We start from the raw sequence: 20,357 nt of genomic DNA, 5'->3' as shown, positions 1-20,357 counted from the left end.
CAGTCTTGGTATTATAGTCACACCTAAGAAGCATCCCAGCAGTCTTTTCTATCATATCGTCTCTTCTGAATCTCACTTATTTGAAATCCATCAAGATATATAAAAACCACCACATTTCAAACATTCACTTTATATTTTGCGTAGAGGAGTATGAAGGGTTAGAAACTTGGGTCATAGCAGCCAGAGAAGCTCGCCCATTCTCCCCTTTGCTATTCTTGTTCAGGAAAGAGGCTCTGTATTCAAGCATTCTTTCAGAGCAGAACAATTGTCCCAGCAAGTTCCAAGCAATGAATCTGGACAGAGGTATTTTCTAAAGGTACTTTTGTCTCTTGACTATTAGGTGACTTCTGTGTACCCCATTACTCAAATGATAAAAATAAGTATATCCATAGAGTTAGGTGACTATTGACAACCAGGGAATAATTTTATTTTTGTTGTCGTTAGACTTCATAATCTGCACTCTCTAAAAGGGCTACCCAGGCAAAGCCAGCGAAGTTTTCAGGGTTCTAAGTAGATTATATGGTTTCTTCCCACTGGATATTTGGCATTTCTCAGGTTTGAGTGTTCTGAGTTTATTTATCTGAATATTTTTATCTTCTAAGTGACTTTCTTACTCTATCCCAAGCCATTAGCATATCTCCCTTTTACGTAAATACACAATTTACAAGTCAGCCCTGTCCATCCTTACATTGCTCCTTGAGTTACCAGAAGAACAACACCCTCACTCCCCACAACACACACTGTGCATGACCAAAGAATGCGACATCTCTGGCCCTCAGCCCTCAGTTCTCTTGGCCAGAAAGGCATGGCCAAGCCAATCGGCATAAAGTTGGGTGTGGAAAGTTCTATCTGCAAATACACAGCACTTGATACATCGTCTGCCACTCTGCCAGTATTCTGTGCCAGGATTGTGAAAATTTGTAAAAGCCAGCCACTCGCCTTTCCAAATTTGGCCTGTGATGACACAGTCTTGGATGGGACAAGAAAAGCCTCAACTCTAGATGCTCTGGATGAGCCCGGGAACTCAGTCATACTGGGCCATCTCTGTTTCCTCGTCTATCTTCTAAGTGAACATTCGGAGAAGTGAACCATCAGATTAGGCACTTATGTGCTTATCTAGTTTTCAGGGAACAAGTCACTGGACTTCTCAATGCCCTGGTTCAGTGGAGCAAAGAAAACTTGTTTGCTTTCTGGCCTTCCAGAGTCTGGTATGACAGGGAAGAGCATGGAGGTACTATCCAGATGTTTTATAGTTAATTGAAGACAGCTGCACAACTAAACTAAGCTGTGATCAAGGGGGCCCACGTTTTCTGGTGGTACTACTAGAACTGCATGAAACACACTGTTTACTGGTATACTACAACCCTGCTTTGTTCTTCTTCACAGGCTCCCAAAGCAGGCAGCAGACTGCAACCATGAAGGCTCTTGGTGCCCTCTGGAGGAATTTTCAGGCATTGCAGAAGCCCAGCCAGAATGGAGACTTATTTTTTGTTCAGCTCACTTAAGAGACCCAATAAAAGCAGAATCATAGACACAGGTAGGGTGGATAGGGTTTTCTTGGGTCAGGGAAATTCTTGAAGACTGGAAAAAAAAAGTCCTCTGAGGACTGTAGCAGGAGCTTAGAAGAAGGATGCAGAGGGAGTGTGCAGACAGACTGTCATGTCAGATAGACAGAGCAACCACAATGCATTAGATCCTAGGGAGCTGGGGACCTTAGGAGACAGGGGAGGGTGTGACATAATCGTCTGGCTGAGCACCTTTCCTAGCCATTAGCAGAAGAGCATTGCAGAAACAGGAATATCTGCCCCATCAGTGAGGAGAGAGAAAAGGAGGGACAAGAGAAAGAGAACAGAAAATCAAATTCAGAGTAAGACAGTTGGAGATGATAGAAAGGAGCAAAGAGGCCTCGGGGAATATGGTAGATAAGTTGGTGTCTGGGAGTTTACTGGGGAATTATTTTCTTCTGAGTAGCGTAAACAGTCCCAGAGATGCTGCTGAGAATGGGTGAGATGCATCTGAGGAGTCAACCTGAGCGATTTCCCCCACACATAGATCAGCTTTGGCTATTGGCTTTTTGATTTCCCCACATCAGAATGCCCAAAGTTTAGGGTCAGTTCTTTTTGCCATCATCCCTCTCCTCCAGGGCCGTCAATATAAAGAAGACCTACAGCTTCACTTCCATGGCAGGCCAAGTCTGTCTGGAGAGCAGACCTAGGAAGGCATGGGTCCTAAGATCCTCAACAGTCAGTCATGGCCTTAGTCTTGGATGCCCTGGGAAGCTCCTACCATACTGTTCCTCATGAGGCAGGCACAAGGATCCCTTACCTTTCAAGTTGTACCAGAGCAAAAGATTTGCTTTAGAACCAGCCTCATACAGTCTACAATCCTGGCCTCCAGAATTGTAGGTCCTACTCAGTTTTCCTCCTCTATGGTCTCTTATCTCAAGACAAAAGCCACAGGACAAGTTCAGGAGGACATACCTTACTTTTTAGAGGTATAGAAATGACAAGCTCCACAACTTTCCTTAGAGCCATTCAGGAGTAGAATCTTGCTTCTATCAAGAGGGTTATGAGTGTGAGGCTTCTGAGGTGAGAGAGAAGATAGACAAAGAAACCACATAAGCGCTCCTTAAGGTTCACCTGTTTTAGAAAGGACTAGAAAAATTTGCCTAGCTAACATCACCTTTTATATTTGGCACTCTGGTTCCTTCACAGACGTCAGAAATCACTCTTACCAGTGTAAATGGTTCACCTCTTTTTACTGCTTGGCCATATTTTTCATAGAATTCTCTCTGAGACAAGGACTGTATTTTCTCCCCCCCCCCCAACTCTGACTGCTGCTTTCCCAAACACTCCTTCCTTCTCCTTAGCCTCATCTTCACTCTCTGATGAGAACACTATTTCCTGGGAAGAGTTTTGTCTAGCTGATTGCCAGTTTGTGATAATGTCTTGTCTCAGAGTTCATTTTCCTTGAAAACTGCCTGCATGGTCCACTCTGGCCTTTTTGTCCCTTGTGAGCTTGGCACAGGTCTTGCCCTCTCCTTTGTATTTCTGTTATCCAAACGTACTCTCATTGCACGTCTGGCTTTTTTGAGCCTGGTCACACACAATCTGTTCATAGAATCAGCAGCTGGTTCTATGTGCATTCTTCTAAAACCAAAGGTTTTGAAGAAATTATTTTAAATGACTTTTTTTCTTCCCTATTGTGTTTCCAGTGCCAGGAAGAGAAAGAATTTTTTTTTTTTTGCTTACAGAGGGAAGGAAAGGTTCCATGGTCAAGGGCAATGAGCAGTGAGAGTTGGGTGTGGTGTGTTTGGTAGTATAGCAAATAGGCTTTTGATCCAGACCCCCCTTCTCATCAGGGCTACTATTTCACATGACTTTACATGCTCAGACCCAGGTATGACACATTTAAATGGACCCAAGGGTCATTTGGGAGGATTCAAGAACCCCTCCATTTAATTTCCACCCCTAATTCACACTTCCTGATTTATTTATAGCAAAATAAAATTCTGGAGAAGCTTTAGGGAGGAAAATAGAGAAAAAGAAAAAAAAAACAATTGGGAGTGAAAAGGCATAAAGAGAAGATGGAGCCCTTAAAGAAGGGAGTATCCCAAAGGAGGTGGGGACAAGGGGAGGAGAAAGGGAGGAGGAGAGGAGGAGGGAAACGAGTCTGTCTCTTTAAGGGGGTTGGCTGTCAATCAGAAAGCCCTTTTCATTGCAGGAGAAGAGGACAAAGATACTCAGAGAGAAAAAGTAAAGGACAGAAGAAGGAGACTGGAGAGACCAGGATCCTTCCAGCTGAACAAAGTCAGCCGCAAAACAGACTAGCCAACAGGCTACAATTGGAGTCAGAGTGCCAAAGACATGGGTGAGTTTCAAAAACTCCAGCATCAAAGATGCAGGCACAGGAATTCAACTTTGGGGCTTTGGGTTTGCAGTGGCTTAAATAAGTTGTGTTGTGGCACTTATTTTCTGTTTTAATTTCTTAGCATTTAACTGTATTAACTCCTTCTCCGCTGTGCTGAGCATACTGCTTCACTGCCAACGAACTCTGGCAGTGCATGCGGTGTCTTCCAGACCTTTGGAAAATGCACACAGGTTGGATATGATCATGTGGCTTCTTACCCCTCACTTTCTTGTCCTTTCTCCTTTCCCCGATCTTAAGACCCTGATTATGGTCAGGTTATCTGGAACCCCTTATTCTGCTGGAGGCAACTTGAATATTGACTAATCTACAAATGCATTAAGTACTTGCTTCCCTGATACAAACTTCAAAGCATGTTTTGCATCAGTAGGATGTGGAGGAATGGGGAAAATTGGACTCAGACTTGGCAGTGCCTATAGTGGACATTCCAGGTTCAGAAAACGAAAATACAGTTCACAGTGGTTTTACCCAGGGGAATAGATATGGATTGTATGTGCTTGTGTATGCTTGTGTGTGTGCATGTATGTGTGCATGTGAGCACACACATATAGGACAACATTTCTGGTATCATGGACTTACCCTTAATCCCGGATATAACAAGGAGGCTTCTATCTAAAGGCTTTTGTTGTCTGAGACCTGAGGTTTTTTCTATGTTCCACAACTATGGAAGATGTAAAATTCTGGTGTCCAGCAGTGTCTGTTCAGAGTAAGGTGTGTGGGGCATAAGGGTCTTTGCCTCGGTAAGATGCTACAGAGATATGTACGTATTGTTCACATGTGGGAAAGATAAAAGTAGCAACTTGAACACATCCTGAAGGAGATGAGATTCAATTTCCCTGTGTGTTCACCATGCAACTTTGTAACCAGTACAAAGATCCGCAGAAGTCGTTTTTCAAGTAGAAACTGTGAACTGTTGTTAACCTTGGCTTTTTTCATCTCAAGTCACTGAGGGAACTGTTAGAAGCATATATGTAGGCAGGATAGTTAAGAGGGTGGCGTCTTAGACTACTGGTCCAAACAACCAGGTTTGGATCTCAGCTCAGTCTCTAAGGAACTCTGCAAAATTAGGCATGTCACGATGAATCACCATTTCATCATCTGGCAGACGGGGGCAACAATAACTGTTTTGTCTACTTTCAGGGTGGAAGAGCAAGTACTAAGGATGTGGCAGCCCTGTCAGTGTAGACAAGTCCTGTGAGCACGACGACTCTGCACCAGTGCCTAGCTAGGCTAACCCTTCCTCTTCGCAAGGTTGTCTTTGTGCATACCTTGTATGTAAGAAACATTTGATCACCTAAATGTGGCAAGATGGGAAAAAGTCACTTCCTGCTCTGGGCCCAGCAACCCTATCTAACACTCGTGTAGCTGATTAAGTAGGTTGTTCTTTCAAAACAGAGGAGGAGTGTACGTTGAATTACTTCCTCAAGGGATAAGGCCCTGCAGAGATAAAGACAGGAAGAGAGAAAATGATCAGAGGAACATTTTCTTGTAATGGAGGCTGAATGATTTCCCCCAGAGGAAGGAAGGTGAGCACAAATTAAGGTGCCATTGAGGATGTGTATGTGGGTAAGCAATCCATGGACTAGGGATACAGGACAGAATAGCCACTGTCTTTGCAATCACTCGGTAACACAGTATCTGAGACCATGTGAATTTTCAGCCATTTCTGACCAGGCAGTGGAATGCTATTGCTTCTGATGTGGAGTGCTGTTCAACCCTTGCAATAGACCAGTCAAACCATAGAGTTTGGAATTGAAAGGAACATTGGAACATATCTGAGGTGGAGCTCTGTGTGGTGTCACATGCCTTTAACACCATAGGAAACTGAGACGGGAGAATCATTAGAAAAAGCTAGCTAGACAACATAGAGAGACTCTGATTCCAAAAGAAGTTGTCTGAACCAACCTTCAATGCAGAATTCATTTCTCTGAATAAGATAAATATACATATGTCTCTGCTTAATCGCCTCCAGAAACAGGCAGCTTATTACCTCAACCAGAAAATCTCTTAGGATTGGAACTGAACAAGACTATTGGGTCCGGTGATACCTGAGCCAAAGGGTTACGGGCTGTGGAATAGCTGGGCAAGGAGACGCTTCACATGAGTCTTTGGAATAGCAATGGAACTGAGAAAACCAGAGAGCCATAGTGAATATTTTTCTGCTCAGTAACAATGCCATCAGTGAACAGCAAGACACCTGGTTCCTCAAGCTTTTTGTCATCTGAGAACAGCGGCCGTTACCCTGGCAACCAGACTGTGCATCTTAGATGCTTCCCTCTAAGAGTGGTTTGAAAGTACAAAATGTGGAGGCAGAGCAGAGGCTGAGAATTCTACTAGGTACCTGAGGACTATCTGGATGCCATCAAAGGCACCACAAGAATGCTAAGACTTAAGAAGAAAGCAGGTTTAGACTAGTACATTAAATGACTCTTCCTAGAGACACTGATTGATCAAGGGCAGCCTTCACCACGCCACTTCTTACCTTGCTCTGCCTAGCTAGGAGCACTTGAAAGACTAGAGAGATTAAGCAATTTGCCTTGCTTTGAGGGGCTTTACCTTAGCCCTGAGCCAGGACCCCAAGAAACCTAGTCAACAATAAGGTTCCCTCAGAGCTGTCTGAGTAGTGGTATCTTTAACCCAGAAAGGAGCATAGGAACTGTAATATCTTCAGGTCCTAGTCCAGCCAGTGACATCTTCCCTGTTGTTTGTTTGTTTGTTTGTTTAGTGTGTGTATGAGAGAGGGGGAGGAGGGGGGAAGAAGAAAAGGGGAGAGAGAGGGAAGGAAGAAGGGAGAGAGGGGGAGGGAGGGAGGGAGAGAGGGAGGGAAAGAGCTCGGAGAAAGAGAAAGAAAGGGAGGGAGGGAGGGAGGGAGAGAGAGGGAGGGAGAGAGGGAGAGAAATAGGGAGAGAGAGAGAGAGAGGGAGGGAGAGAGAGAGAAAGAGAGACAGAGAGAGAGAGATTTACACCCTTGAAAATCATTCCTCCAATACAGTTCTTTTGTCTTGAAGGAAAAAAAAAACCACAAATAATCATCTCGGTTCATAGAAATTTGGGTCTAGAAAAGATCAAGCCAGGACTGTGACCTGATAAGGCAAGGTCGTAAGTCCCAAGCTCTGCCATGCAAGGCTTTGAAAACAAGTCAGTGGCATCCCAGGGAAGAGAGTGGGATTCTACAAGTCACCTTCACACTTTAACCAAGGAAAGAAGGGATCTGGTAGCATAAGGTACAGCTACACTTGTCTGTCGCTAGTGACAGATTGTTCTTTACTTCCTCACAACTGGACAAGGTTGAGACAATGTTCCAGGAACAGATTGTAACAATCACGCTTGTATTTTGGCCTCCAAATGTTTGCACATGAATTGGTATTTCTCTCCGCCCCCTCTCTGTATGTCTCTGTGTATGTGTTTCTGTCTGTCTGAAAAAGAACATAGAAAGTAAGGTTGTCCAGATGCTGTCCCTGAAGGCGGTGGTGGTGGTAGTAGTAGTAGTCATCATAAGTAGTAGCAGCAGTGATACTAATACCTGCCTAATAAGGCAGTGGGAGTTCTTGTTTATTTACCCTTGTGCATATGACTTGACTGTCAAGCAGGCTTGACTCCCCAGAGCTTGGTGCCTTTAGAACCCATTTGAGCTCTTGAATGTGGTATAAGTGCTAATATCATACAGGAAACACAAAGTCATGGGCAGGCTTTGTCCGAATAAGATGAGGCCAGAAGCAAAGTCTTTGTCTCTGTCACTGCCTGATAATTGTTTTACTTGTAGAACTCACACCCACTCATCAACATCTAGCCCTAGTACCAGTCACAGCTACACTAGTATCTTGGCCATTTTAATGGCTATAGGCCCTGATCAAGGAAGCCTCTGTTCATAGGTTGAGGTTAAGGGGTGGATTCTGGGAGGAGGGGAAAACTGCAGTGCAGATTAGAGACTTAGGGAGATGGGACCAGTTTCTCACTCAAAGAACTTGCCTGTTGTTTCATTCTATTGTATAGGGCTCTTCTATCTCTCCCTTTGTCAGCTGGATTCAAGAGACAAGCTGGGAATTGTGTGGGGTACAATTGGTCTCTTTCTACCATTTCTTTCTATGAAAGCCCTTCCTCTCTTTGATGAGTTTCCAGATTCACACTGAATTTCCATCATGGAGCTGGTTCTTGAGGTGTGCCCAGGGCATGGGAATGGAGGGAGGGCTGTAGAGCACTTGGCTCCTGCTTACAGAGACAGCATCAGGATCAGGAGAGTCAGTGGGATGGGCCTTAATCTGAGACTCACAACAGTACTGTTGATCTCCAACAGAGAACATTGATGAGAAGAGTTCTATTACAGATTGGTTACACTTGGGGGGTGGTAAAGAGATAAAAATAACCAGTTCTGAACTGATGTCTTTGATTATATTTTGACCACAGGATTTGGTAACATCCATTTTAACACTAGATAATAGGTAGCTCTGGTTTTCAATTTAAGAAATAAATTTGTTCTCCCAAACAAAATGGGAAGTTTTCTGAGACAAGCAATTGGGCTCCTAATTTCTTTGTTTCTTGCAACATCTTTGTAATGAGTAATGTGTTTAATCTTTGTTCTCAAGCCATTCAAACACAAAGGAAAAGAAAGCATTAGAAAAGGTCATTAGTTTTCTCTGTGATCACGCATTAAAATGAGACATTTAAATCTCCTTGAGTAGCATTAGCATTATGTAATTCTTTTATACTGACGCCATCACATCATAGTTTATACTTAGCTGGGAAATGACAGAATGCCTTTTAACATTCAAAACCCTGTTGAGCCTGAGGTATTCCGAAACAGAGAGCTTATAGTTTTAGACTGTTGTTCCCAAGTTCATTTCTTGGACTCTGAAAAATTGAAGTGAACCCTATGGACTTTTATTCAGTATGCTTTGACTGTCAACTACTTTGATGAAAAGACAATCTCTGTATGTTCTGAGTTTTCCTGTTAGAATTCAAATTTTGACTTTTGCTTGGGCAGACTAGCTGAGATTTTGCACTTCTGTTGAACTTAAATGCCCTTAAAACAAACATTTTATCTGAATTTTGAGGAATTTAGCACCGGATGCTTGTCTTGATATTGTTCAACTATCTTATAGCGTGTCTTATAGATTGATCTAAGGGCATTTGCATTAGAGTCCACATTAGAGACACAGCAAAGTCTATACCCTGGTTTCTTGCTTTGAACATCAGTAGAGCAGAAAGGGAATGTTAAATTACTATCTGAGCTCTAATAGTATAGGTAAGAGTGTGTGTTTACAAAGGCATCGGTGGTGACTTAGAGTTGCTTCCAGAGTTCTCTCACCCAGTAAAAACAACAAAGCTTAGATTTTCTGGTTATTTTGATGACCATCAATGATCATATGTTTAAGATGACAAACCATTCCTTGTCCATTTCATCACTTGATGATAAAATAGAAACCATCCTTAGTGTAGATGATATAGAAAGACAGCAGCAAAAATGCTGAGCTGAGTTCTCTGTTTGCCTGGCCATACCTGCCTCAACATTAGACCATCCCATGGTGAAAATGCTGCGGTGAGTGAATGGGAATAGGGTGACCACTTGCTAGGGTAGATGGATCTTCTTATCCTGGGCTAAATAAACAGTTCTGCCATTGTTTACTGGATCTAACCCCCTCCCCACCCCCAGGCCTGCAGGGCCTTGCAGAATACCAATGAGGCTCCTGAGATCTCAGGAGAAAACAAGGCTTCTTTGTCTGGGGAAGTTATGGAGGGCTGTGTCCAAGGCTTGACCCTTTGCTGGGAAGAGAGAGGGAACAGTGGGGTCACTGACCTCCCCTCCCTCACCCCAGACTTCAGAGACCTTCTTTACTAGAAGAGGATAAGAGTTGGAGGGTGGAGAGGAGTTAAAAGGGCAGAGAATGAAGATGGCAGTCCTGTTTACTTCCCAGCACATTTTCTGGACTTAGAGGATACATTTAGTATCTTACCCTAATGATAAAAAAAGAAGAGCAATTTCTGGAGTGTCTCCACAAAGACAGTGATCAGCTTCAGCTGTTTCGTTTTTCTCTTCTGTACACATGTCTATATTATACACATTTGTGTACATGCAGGCGCATACGTACTTTTGCTTGGGCTTTTGAGCCCCATCTCTAATGCCAGTGCATGTACAAGTATCTTCAAAGAAGATACTCTCTGAAGACCAGGGAAAGGCTGCCCTTTCAATGAATGGTGGGTAGTAGTACTCACTTATTCTATGGCTCTGATAAAAAAAAAAATTGCCTCTATCCCAACTTTACCATGATATACATAGTTTGATCTTTTAACATCTGTTGACATTTCTCAGTGTAGCATTTGGGGTTTTAATAAAAACTGAGCTCATATTAAGGGAATAAAGCAGTAGATTTCTATTTCCCCTAGTACCCTATTGTAGATAATTGAACTTGGCTTGGATAAATACATGAATATAAAAGTGCAAACTTTTGGGAATTGTTTTTATTCGATAAGGAGATAAAGAATTACAACATACTTATCACAAAGTAGTATCCTCGGGCATAGTTTCTGATTATTTGCATGTACATGATCTGTAGGAATAGATGTATAAAACACAAGCAGCCAATACATACATGTGTGTATATAATACATTCTAAGCATGTGTGCATATATATTATATATTACATATGTATATGCATATATTTGAATATATTGTATCTATATGCACTATCTGATATATCTATATATGCATGTATATCCGGTGCTAGTTTCTGTCTTCTCTGGTTGCTCTCTTCTATCTAGAATAGGAAGGATTTTGCATTCCTTGCAACAAGTTTACATTATGTGAAATACTCTTTCTGTTCAAATTGTGTCTGAATTTCATCTGAAATTCCAAGTATATTTACCCTTTGTAGCCAATTACTCTATTTCCTACAATTATGCATCTACTTCACTTATTAGTCCTTAGTAAACTAAATATTCTAATCTGGTAAAGTTTGTACCTTTTCTGTTCCTATATCCCATGTACAACTCAATAGTTGTTGAATAATTAAACCTAGTCAACAGACTAAAACAGTAAGTGTTGTACCCTGAGTCCACAGGAAACCTAGACGAACCCAAAAATCGTGAAGTCTGCTGCGATTCGCAAAAGAGTCTTTTATTGTTTCAAGTTCGAACTCAGTTCATCCCCCTAGCACTCACTGTGTGAATGCTGCCAGTGAGCCTGAGTCAGGAAAACACTGGGTTTATATACACTATAGTTAGAAATATTGTGACTATTTACAGAAAAGGGGAGTAGACGGTGGAATGGTACTGAAGCGAGGGGGGGGGGGTTAATGAGTGTCTGTTTAAGGACTAATTTTATGGCTAGTCGTTACTGTCTGAGACCAGACCTCTGTTTACCTTTTACTTTTTCCATGGTCTCCGTTGAGCTTGTTATTTCTCTAAGGTCTCAAGGACAGGCACCTGGAGAGTTATCAGGAGGAGTGTTGGGTGTTGGTTTTTTGGAGACACACAGGTGGGGAGAATGTCTCGAGCTAGGGGAGGTAGAGGGAGCCCTGGGTTGCCGAAACAGCTGTCTGTATATCATGCTTGCCTCTGGGGTGGGGGGTGGGGGGAGGATGGGAGCCTCTGGTGGGGAATGCAGAGGCAAACTGTCCATACAATTCTGAAGTCTCTCTAATATCAGTAATTCGGGGTTACAATATAAGAAAAAGAGGGACTCATCACCTCTTTGTATTACTACTTGAATTATTTGAGTGTTTTATAAAACCCATACATTCTGAGTATTGTAGGCAAGGGTTCATTTTTAAGAATGGGACAGCTGGGACAAAGTAAGCATTCTGGGTCAGTCTCATCTTCCAAAAGCTAAAACCTGTAGATTCTCCTTTATAACTCTCAACATAACCACACTCTGTGCTTGGTAGCATGGGCTGCTCGGCCCAGCAGTATAGTGTGAGTGGATGAGTTACCTCTGATGCATACCTGACTTTTCTCCTCCTTCTTCTTCCCCAGGCTTGTTAGAGTGTTGTGCTAGATGTCTGGTAGGGGCCCCCTTTGCTTCCCTGGTGGCCACTGGATTGTGTTTCTTTGGAGTGGCACTGTTCTGTGGATGTGGACATGAAGCTCTCACTGGTACAGAAAAGCTAATTGAGACCTATTTCTCCAAAAACTACCAGGACTATGAGTATCTCATTAATGTGTAAGTACCTCCTCACCCCACCTCCAGACTCATCTCTTTTCCCTCCCCCTCCCCCCTCCCCCTCCCCCTCCCCCTGTCTTGGAGGTACAAAGCTCATGAGCACGGAGCAAGACAGCATCCCTGACATATCCCTCAGTGTTCAGGTTCTACCATGTCATGTCGGAAGCTCTAAGTAAGGGGACAATGTCCGATTTAGAATGGAGGTCTGCCTCCTCTCACTCCTCTCTGTTTTCTCACACATGGCCTGATTTCTGCTAGGTAGGTTAAATATTGCCTGAATTTTCTCCACAATGGCAGGTAGAGGTCTAATGACTGGGCAGAGTGGAATCCCTGGTTTGGGTCTGACACTCTGCTTATGTGTACTCAGACTTAGTAATAAGTCTGTTCTGCTTCTACAGCAAGTCAGGCTACTATTCCTTCATGCATCTCTCAGTTTGTCTATGGAGCAGTACCTCTGAAGGGTCAAAAAGAAGCAGCAAGCTTGGCTCTCTAGGATGCAGGGTAACAAGGAATATGGGAAGAAGCTATGCTCTTGGCCCCCTCCTGTCTGACTTCATTTACTTCAGTGAAGAAAAGGTGAAGGAATCCACATGAAATACCTAGTTATTCCTCTCAAGAAGCCCTAGCCACCCAGGCATGTACCTTACTAACTGACAAGAAGAGTGGTGTCCTCTGAATAAGGTTATCTGCATTTTCTGTCTGTCAATGCAGGATTCATGCTTTCCAGTATGTCATCTATGGAACTGCCTCTTTCTTCTTCCTTTATGGGGCCCTCCTGCTGGCTGAGGGCTTCTACACCACCGGCGCTGTCAGGCAGATCTTTGGCGACTACAAGACCACCATCTGCGGCAAGGGCCTGAGCGCAACGGTAACAGGGGGCCAGAAGGGGAGGGGTTCCAGAGGCCAACATCAAGCTCATTCTTTGGAGCGGGTGTGTCATTGTTTGGGAAAATGGCTAGGACATCCCGACAAGGTGATCATCCTCAGGATTTTGTGGCAATAACAAGGGGTGGGGGACAATTGGGCGTGAGTCTGTAGCCTCATCCCCACCCAAGGTTGGGTTCTCTCCCGAGGCCTAGCTTTTGAGTGAGGAAGCGATGGCTACAGCCGAACGATATGGTCAGGAAGAACGTGGTGCCTGGCCGGCTTAGCCTCACCTTTCAAAGGTTCCCTGGAAATTTTCATCTTAAACGGAAAAGCATCAATTTTATAGGACGCTTTGTACAATAAGACCATTTCTAACCAATCTGTTGGTATCCCTTTACTTTGTTCCTAGCAAGGAAAACAAGAGTGGGCCCAGACTGTACAAGAATCTAAAATGCTAGTCATGGGATTGAGACTTAAACACATAACCTCAAATGTATGGTGGATCATAGAAATTCAAGAATTGACTCCAAGTCCCAGGATTCTGGGATTCTATGCTATTAGGGGGTCCCAGAGAGACTTAGGCTAGATCTGCATATTTCATGCTTATCTTAGCTGTGTTTTAGAAAGACATACATTGTTTTTCAGTCTCTAGACTTAAAGATCTTTGGGGGTCTGAATATGTGTGTGTTGTGGAGATGACTTTTTGTGACCAGCAGTTAGCTTAGAATGGTTTTAGATCTGAAATTTAAATCTCCTATTGGCGTTGTTCAGTGACTGGGGAACAAAAATCCTGTGGCAAAGAACATCTTGTAAGCTCAGCCTAAGGCAAAAATGGCACAACTTTCTTTCAGGACTTTTTTCTTTTTTACTTTTTTACACCTTCTCTGCCCTCCAAATTCCTTGAAGCCCCCTCTAACCCAGGGATCCGCCTCACTCCAACTCCCACCCACTCCCCCTACCCTCCATCACACATGGGGCAAGTTATCTAAGAGATACTGCCAATGACACTTCACAAAAGTGCCCTGCTCACTAATTTCATTTAAGGGAGATGCCTGGAATCTGACTTCATTGGCACATGCCACTCCAGCATCTTCCAGTTTTTGTTTCAAGGTCTGCAAGTTGATGCTGATTTTTAACCACTCCGTGTCAATTGTTTTAGTTTGTGGGCATCACCTATGCCCTGACTGTTGTATGGCTCCTGGTGTTTGCCTGCTCGGCTGTGCCTGTGTACATTTACTTCAATACCTGGACCACCTGTCAGTCTATTGCCTTCCCTAGCAAGACCTCTGCCAGTATAGGCAGTCTCTGCGCTGATGCCAGAATGTATGGTGAGTTGAATGTGGGATCTTTAGATTCCCTAGCATCTATAGAAGCAATGTGTACTTGTTTTTGTCTTAGGGTGAGGAGGATGGTGATTAGGAAATTATTGTAAGATGATGAATAAATGCATCTTAGTAAGTTCTTTCCACTGAAACTAAGGATGCTCTCCCCCAAAGGAAACATGGAAATTTGGGGATGTTTTTATTTCTCCTCCTCCTCCTCCTCCTCTCCTCCTTCTCCTTCTCCTTCTCCTTCTCCTTCTCCTTCTCCTTCTCCTTCTTCTTCTTCTTCCTTCTTGGCTGCTCTCACTTTTTCTCCTATTGACTGATATTAACAATGCAAAGCAGCACATTTCAATAATATAAAACTTCACAATTAGTCAATAGCACCTTTGTTTTATGTAACTTTTTAGAAAAAAATCATGCATACTGTCAATATCAGGTTTACAGCCAGGATAGAGAAGGTCGAAAGCTATGTAGAACGTCTCCGCATGGCCTTATGAAGTTTACTCTGGCTGCTTTTATGCATCTTAGGTGTTCTCCCATGGAATGCTTTCCCTGGCAAGGTTTGTGGCTCCAACCTTCTGTCCATCTGCAAAACAGCTGAGGTAAGTGAATGAGAAGAGTGCTTTTTAAAAAAATAGATTGGCTAGAAATGGAGGAATTTCTACCTATAATAGAAGTTTCTCCTCATGAACTTAAGTTTTAGGGATTATATTATTTCCTTGTTGGACTTTGTATTAGCAGATTTCCCTTCTACAAAATAATGGTGAAATGTACTTGAATCAATGAACATACTTATTAAAAGTCAAAGTACTTATTAACCCCAGAGCTGCACTAGAAGTCTTCCTTTCCCAAACTCCCCTCATTAAAAGAAACATGTGTAGCTTTAAGTAAAGATAATACTTAGCAGTAAAATTTCCCAAATGAAAATTTTCATTTTGGTTAAAACGTACCAAGAAAATGGGACATGCACATAGACACACATGGGCTCTATAAAATGCTTTTAATTTAGAACTCCTTAATTTCCAATGAGAGGTGAAATAAGTATACTTGGGAAAAAAAAAAAACAAGAAAGAAATGCTTCATTGAGGACAGATGCATGCCATCGTAGCCAGGGAATAAAAAGCAAAGCTTGGGGAGGAAGTCTGAAAACCGTCTTTCAAGAGAAAGTATTGGCTTTGACCTTTGGGCTCCAGGTTACAACTGTAGGAAATGAGTTCATGATGTGGGATCATTAATCACTTTTGTGCATCTTCTAGATGCCGTGGGGTGAGGTACTATGCTAGTAGCAAATGGGAGGTTGACACTTAGGGAAGTGAACATTTAGTTAGAGACATAGAATCAACATACAGGAATGGTGTCAGCCCATCCAGACAGCCGTGTTCACGCTTTACAGTGGATTGTGCTTGCTTTTCTGTTCTAAGAAATAATTCTCTCTCCTACATCTTCTTGCAGTTCCAAATGACTTTCCACCTGTTTATTGCTGCATTTGTGGGTGCTGCGGCCACACTAGTTTCCCTGGTAAGTTATTTTAAGATAATATTAGAAAAGAAGTGGTCCAGGGATAGCATTAGGATGAAAGACTAGAAGAGAGACTCCTTACAGCCTTGAAAGGCTGTAGGCAAGCCGTGAGAAGGCACAGCAAGGTGTGGGGCTACACATCTCTACCATGAGTTGTCAAGCATTGACAAGGGCATGGAACTGTAAACATGATCTGCTGTATCCTAGGATTCTAGATAGTATAAATGCTCTCAATAGCCTCTGGTGGGTTTAATTACTCCCAGGGAAACAGGAGGGACTCCTTGTATTAGAATTGTTCTGACTGTGATGCAGTCCTGTGGCCCAGGTCCTTCAGGTAGTGTTAATGTAGTACCAACGCAGTGTGCTCCTTGTGCAGAGGTAAAGCCTTAGGTGCCAGTGGGCAAGGTGATGTACCTACCTCAAATCTCTGAGGTAGCGCTTAACTACAAGGAGGAGCTCACAGACTCCTCCTCAGTACGGCAGAGGTGTTCACAAAAAAGCCAGCACACTTGTACTTTGTGAAATCCGTTGATTATAAGAGAGTGGAGGGCTATGGTGCATGAAGTAGCTGTGTGTGTGTAGCACATGCATAGCTAATGTCCTTCAGGAAATGTCAGTGGTTAGCAGAACTTAGCTGTGGAGTTCTGTTATGTTATTCCTAAATAACATATCTGTATGGATATGTTATTTAGGAATGGGCTATTGTGGGAATGTCTAACAGAAGATTTCTATTCACAAATATATAAAAAAACAGGGACGTGTTTTTAATTTTAATTTTATTTTTTTGCAGATAGACTATTTCCTTTTATTTAATTGTGATTTTACTTCAGCTCTCCCTCATTCCCAAAAGGTTTTGAGTAAGAGAGAGCTTCTCTTCTTACTGTCACTTACCTTCTTTTCTCTGTTCCCTACAGCTCACCTTCATGATTGCTGCCACTTACAACTTCGCCGTCCTTAAACTCATGGGCCGAGGCACCAAGTTCTGAGCTCCCATAGAAATCCCCCTTTGTCTAATAGCGAGGCTCTAACCACACAGCCTACAGTGTTGTGTCTTAACTCTGCCTTTGCCACTGATTGGCCCTCTTCTTACTTGATGAGTATAACAAGAAAGGAGAGTCTTGCAGTGATTAATCTCTCTCTGTGGACTCTCCCTCTTAGTACCTCTATTAGTCATTTTGCTCCACAGCAGGCTCCTGCTAGAAATGGGGAATGCCTGAGAAGGTGATTCCCCAGCTGCAAGTCGCAGAGGAATGGAAGCTCTAATTGATATTGCAAGCATCTCCTGAAGACCAGGATGTGTTTGCTTCCTTCTCAAAGGGCACTTCCAACTGAGGAAAACAGAATGGAAAGATTCTCAGGTAGAGAGCAGAAATGGCCTTGGTCTTCTTGCCATCAGTAGGAGTCAAATACATTCTCTTTGATGCACAAAACCAAGAACTCACTCTTACCTTCCTGTTTCCACTGAAGACAGAAGAAAATAAAAAGAATGCTAGCAAGGCAGTAACATTTGCCCAAATCTGCCTCCTGCAGCTGGGAGAAGGGTGTCAAAGCAAGGATCTTTCGCCCTTAGAAAGAGAGCTCTGACGCCAGTGGCAATGGACTATTTAAGCCCTAACTCAGCCAACTTTCCTTACGGCAATTAGGGAGCACAGTGCCTGTATAGACAAAGCGGGGTGGTGGGGGGGGGGGTGCATCATCTGTCCTTATAGCTCATTAGGAAGAGAAACAGTGTTGTCAGGATCATCTCACTCCCTTCTCCTTGATAACAGCTACCATGACAACCTTGTGGTTTCCAAGGAGCTGAGAATAGAAGGGAACTAGCTTATTTGAAATAAGCCTGTGACCTAAGGAGCATCAGTTGGTGGATGCTAAAGGTGTAATTTGAAATGGCCCTCGGGTAAATGCAAGATACTTAACTCTTTGGATAGCATGTCTTCTTCCCCCACCCCCATCAGTTAGTTCTGGCCCCTGGCCTCTGGCATAATATCTTCACAATGGTGCTTTTTTCCTGGGTTTTATCCATTCACTCATAGCAGGTGATTAGATGATCTTGATTAGTTTCAGAATGATTCGCGTTTCATGTTTCCCAATTGTTTATCTCTTTTTTTTTGGAGTTGTATCAGAAAGACCTGGAGAATAGTTCTTTTTGAAAACAAGAAGGAAAAACTGGACAGAAAGCATCACAAAAATATTTGAAATTGTATGTTCCCATGAAATTATAGGGAATTCCCCCAAGTAGTCTACCGTTTGTAGAACTAGGCTTGGTAAATTTGAACCTCAATTTGAATAACTAGTCTGGTATTTTCTTTTCTAATAAATGACAGATGATTTTACTTGCTAATATTATCTCAGCATTTTGATAATTTAGGCTTACCATAGAGGTTATTGTCTCTTGGTATATATAGGTCACATAATAGATTATGCCAGCTTTAGCGTTCAGTTCATAAGCTTCCATAGAGCTCTGGAGACACAGAGAGGACAGACAGAATTTGAAACCTAAAGAACTCCCAGATTTCAGGCTTATCCTGTATTTGTTAACTTTGGGTCAAAGAAAAAAGAAAAGAAAAGAAAAGAAAAGAAAAGAAAAGAAAAGAAAAGAGAAGAGAAGGGAAAGCCCCTGATTGGATTTCCTGGAGGAAAAGTTATTGTAGCTGTTTCATTGTAGATTTGTGCTGTCATTCCCCAAAGTGCTTTCTGCTATGTTGAAAGAGATACAAGAATTTACAAGAAGACACTTGAGATTTGTTCTTGGGCCAATATGTAAGGTAAACAAGCAGGATGCACAAGAGTGAGGAGAGCTAAAAGGACATGTAAGAAACCAATCAAGATCAAGGAAGGTGAAATAATCTATATCTTTTATTTTGTTTTGGTTTAATATCATAACAGATAACCAACCATTCCCTTAAAAATCTCACATGCACACACACACACACACACACGTACAAAGAGAGTTAATCAACTGCAAGTGTTTCCTTCATTTCTGATAGAGAATTTTGATTTTAACAACATAAAGGATAAACTTTTAGAAACTCATCTTACAAAATGTATTTTATAAAATTAAAGAAAATAAAATTAAGAATGTTCTCAATCAAACATCGTGTCCTTTGAGTGAATTGTTCTATTCGACCTCAATACCAGGTACTTAATTGTAGTTAGCTCGAGGTGCTCATGTGTCTTTCAGGCCATGGAAGTTATTTGTACACTACTTCTAGGACAAATGTAATAGGTAATGCATTATTATTATTATTGTTTCTTTTTATCCTAAAGATATGAAAAAATATATGCAGAATGCAAAACAATTTCCTGAAAGAAACTCAGTAAATACTTGTCTCAACTTGAGTATGTTTTTCTCTCTCTCTCTCTCTCTCTTTTTTTTTTTTTTTTTTTTTGAGCCAGTGTTTTACTATGTATTCTTGGTTGTCCTGGAACTCTCCATGGAGAGAAGGCTGACCTTGAACTCATAGAGATCTGCCTGCCCCTGCCTCCTGAGAGTTGGAATTAAAGCCATGTGCTGTCATGCTGGGCTGAACTCAGATCCCTATACCAGTTCATTTTGTATTTAATGGTTTAATTTTTCTTGGATTTCACAGTGTTTTGCTTATTCTGAGTCAATATGGTTTACTTACCCGGTGCTATTGTGGTACCCAGCTCCTCTTGTATTTAGTAATAAATTATTTTCACCTTTTATTCAAAATTGTTTAGCTATTCCAATAAAGATACTCTGGTGCTTACATACTTTCACGTGAGAAGTACTAAATAAAAGGTTTGAAGTTGAATGTTTATATGGCAGAGAAGATATAACAAGGATAATGTGAATTAAATATTCTGTGCCTGTTCAGGATTAAAACATTAATGACAGTACTACCCTGCAGTGCTTAGTACATGAGGCCACCTAACATACCATAGACTGTGCTGATGACCAGCCTGAAGAAAGATAACTTTAAATTAGCTGTAAGTTTGTCTAAGAGCTGTGAGTGACAAGCAACCTGAGAAAGGACACTAGCTGTAGGCAACATGTTATTCATCAGTTAAGGGGCTCTAGTCAAAAGTCGTTCAGCTATAATCTCCTGATTTCTGCTTTATCACAATTAATATTCGGCATGTAAGTCTGGTTGAATGGCTTTAAGACAAAGGGAATAAAAATATGACTTATTTTTAGACACTGGAAAACAAGGGCAGAGCACCACATTTTGGAGAATTGACTCAGGATGCTCCAGAGTGAATGTATTTTTGCCTCAGAGAAGCAAAAGCCAGCTCCCAAGAAGCTGTGTTTTCCATCTGTCCTTATTTAGTTTTGCCCTCTGGGATGGATCTATAGATGGCGTTTTGAGGCTCTCAGAAGCTGAGCGCATCTCTAGTTTATCAATTGAGCCCATTGTTCTTAGCTCTCTCCCACATCATAAACCTTCTTTCTCTGAACAGAAAAGAGCTTTGTACTCAGATCAGCTAAAAATTAAAATACAGCAGTGTAAACAAGGAATTTTCTTACAACATCAGTTGTATGGCTTTTCTTCAGGGTCAGTATTGAGTGCAGTTTTACTGTGTGTGTGGAAGCTGCCATTTTG

The 20,357-nt window shown here is 42.1% G+C and overlaps 1 protein-coding gene across 2 annotated transcripts; it reads left to right on the top strand.

Annotated features, from left to right (window-relative positions):
- The first annotated feature begins 3,723 nt into the window (after positions 1-3,723).
- On the top strand, positions 3,724-18,885 carry Plp1 (proteolipid protein 1). 2 transcript variants are annotated; one of them, XM_021153198.3, is made up of 7 exons: positions 3,724-3,870; positions 11,896-12,082; positions 12,794-12,950; positions 14,109-14,277; positions 14,803-14,876; positions 15,727-15,792; positions 16,707-18,885. In XM_021153198.3, exons 1-7 carry the CDS (start codon positions 3,867-3,869, stop codon positions 16,776-16,778), a joined length of 729 nt encoding a protein of 242 aa, XP_021008857.1. In that variant the 5' UTR covers positions 3,724-3,866; the 3' UTR covers positions 16,779-18,885. The 2 variants fall into 2 exon arrangements, with proteins under 2 accessions (XP_021008857.1, XP_029329335.1); XM_029473475.2 differs by having other exon boundaries at positions 12,794-13,055.
- Positions 18,886-20,357: the final 1,472 nt, after the last annotated feature.

Source organism: Mus caroli, unplaced genomic scaffold (genome assembly GCF_978045245.1).
Source record: "Mus caroli unplaced genomic scaffold, Mus_caroli_1 scaffold_5, whole genome shotgun sequence".
Classification (NCBI taxonomy): Eukaryota; Metazoa; Chordata; class Mammalia; order Rodentia; family Muridae; genus Mus; species Mus caroli.
This window is presented reverse-complemented; position numbering and strand designations above follow the sequence as displayed.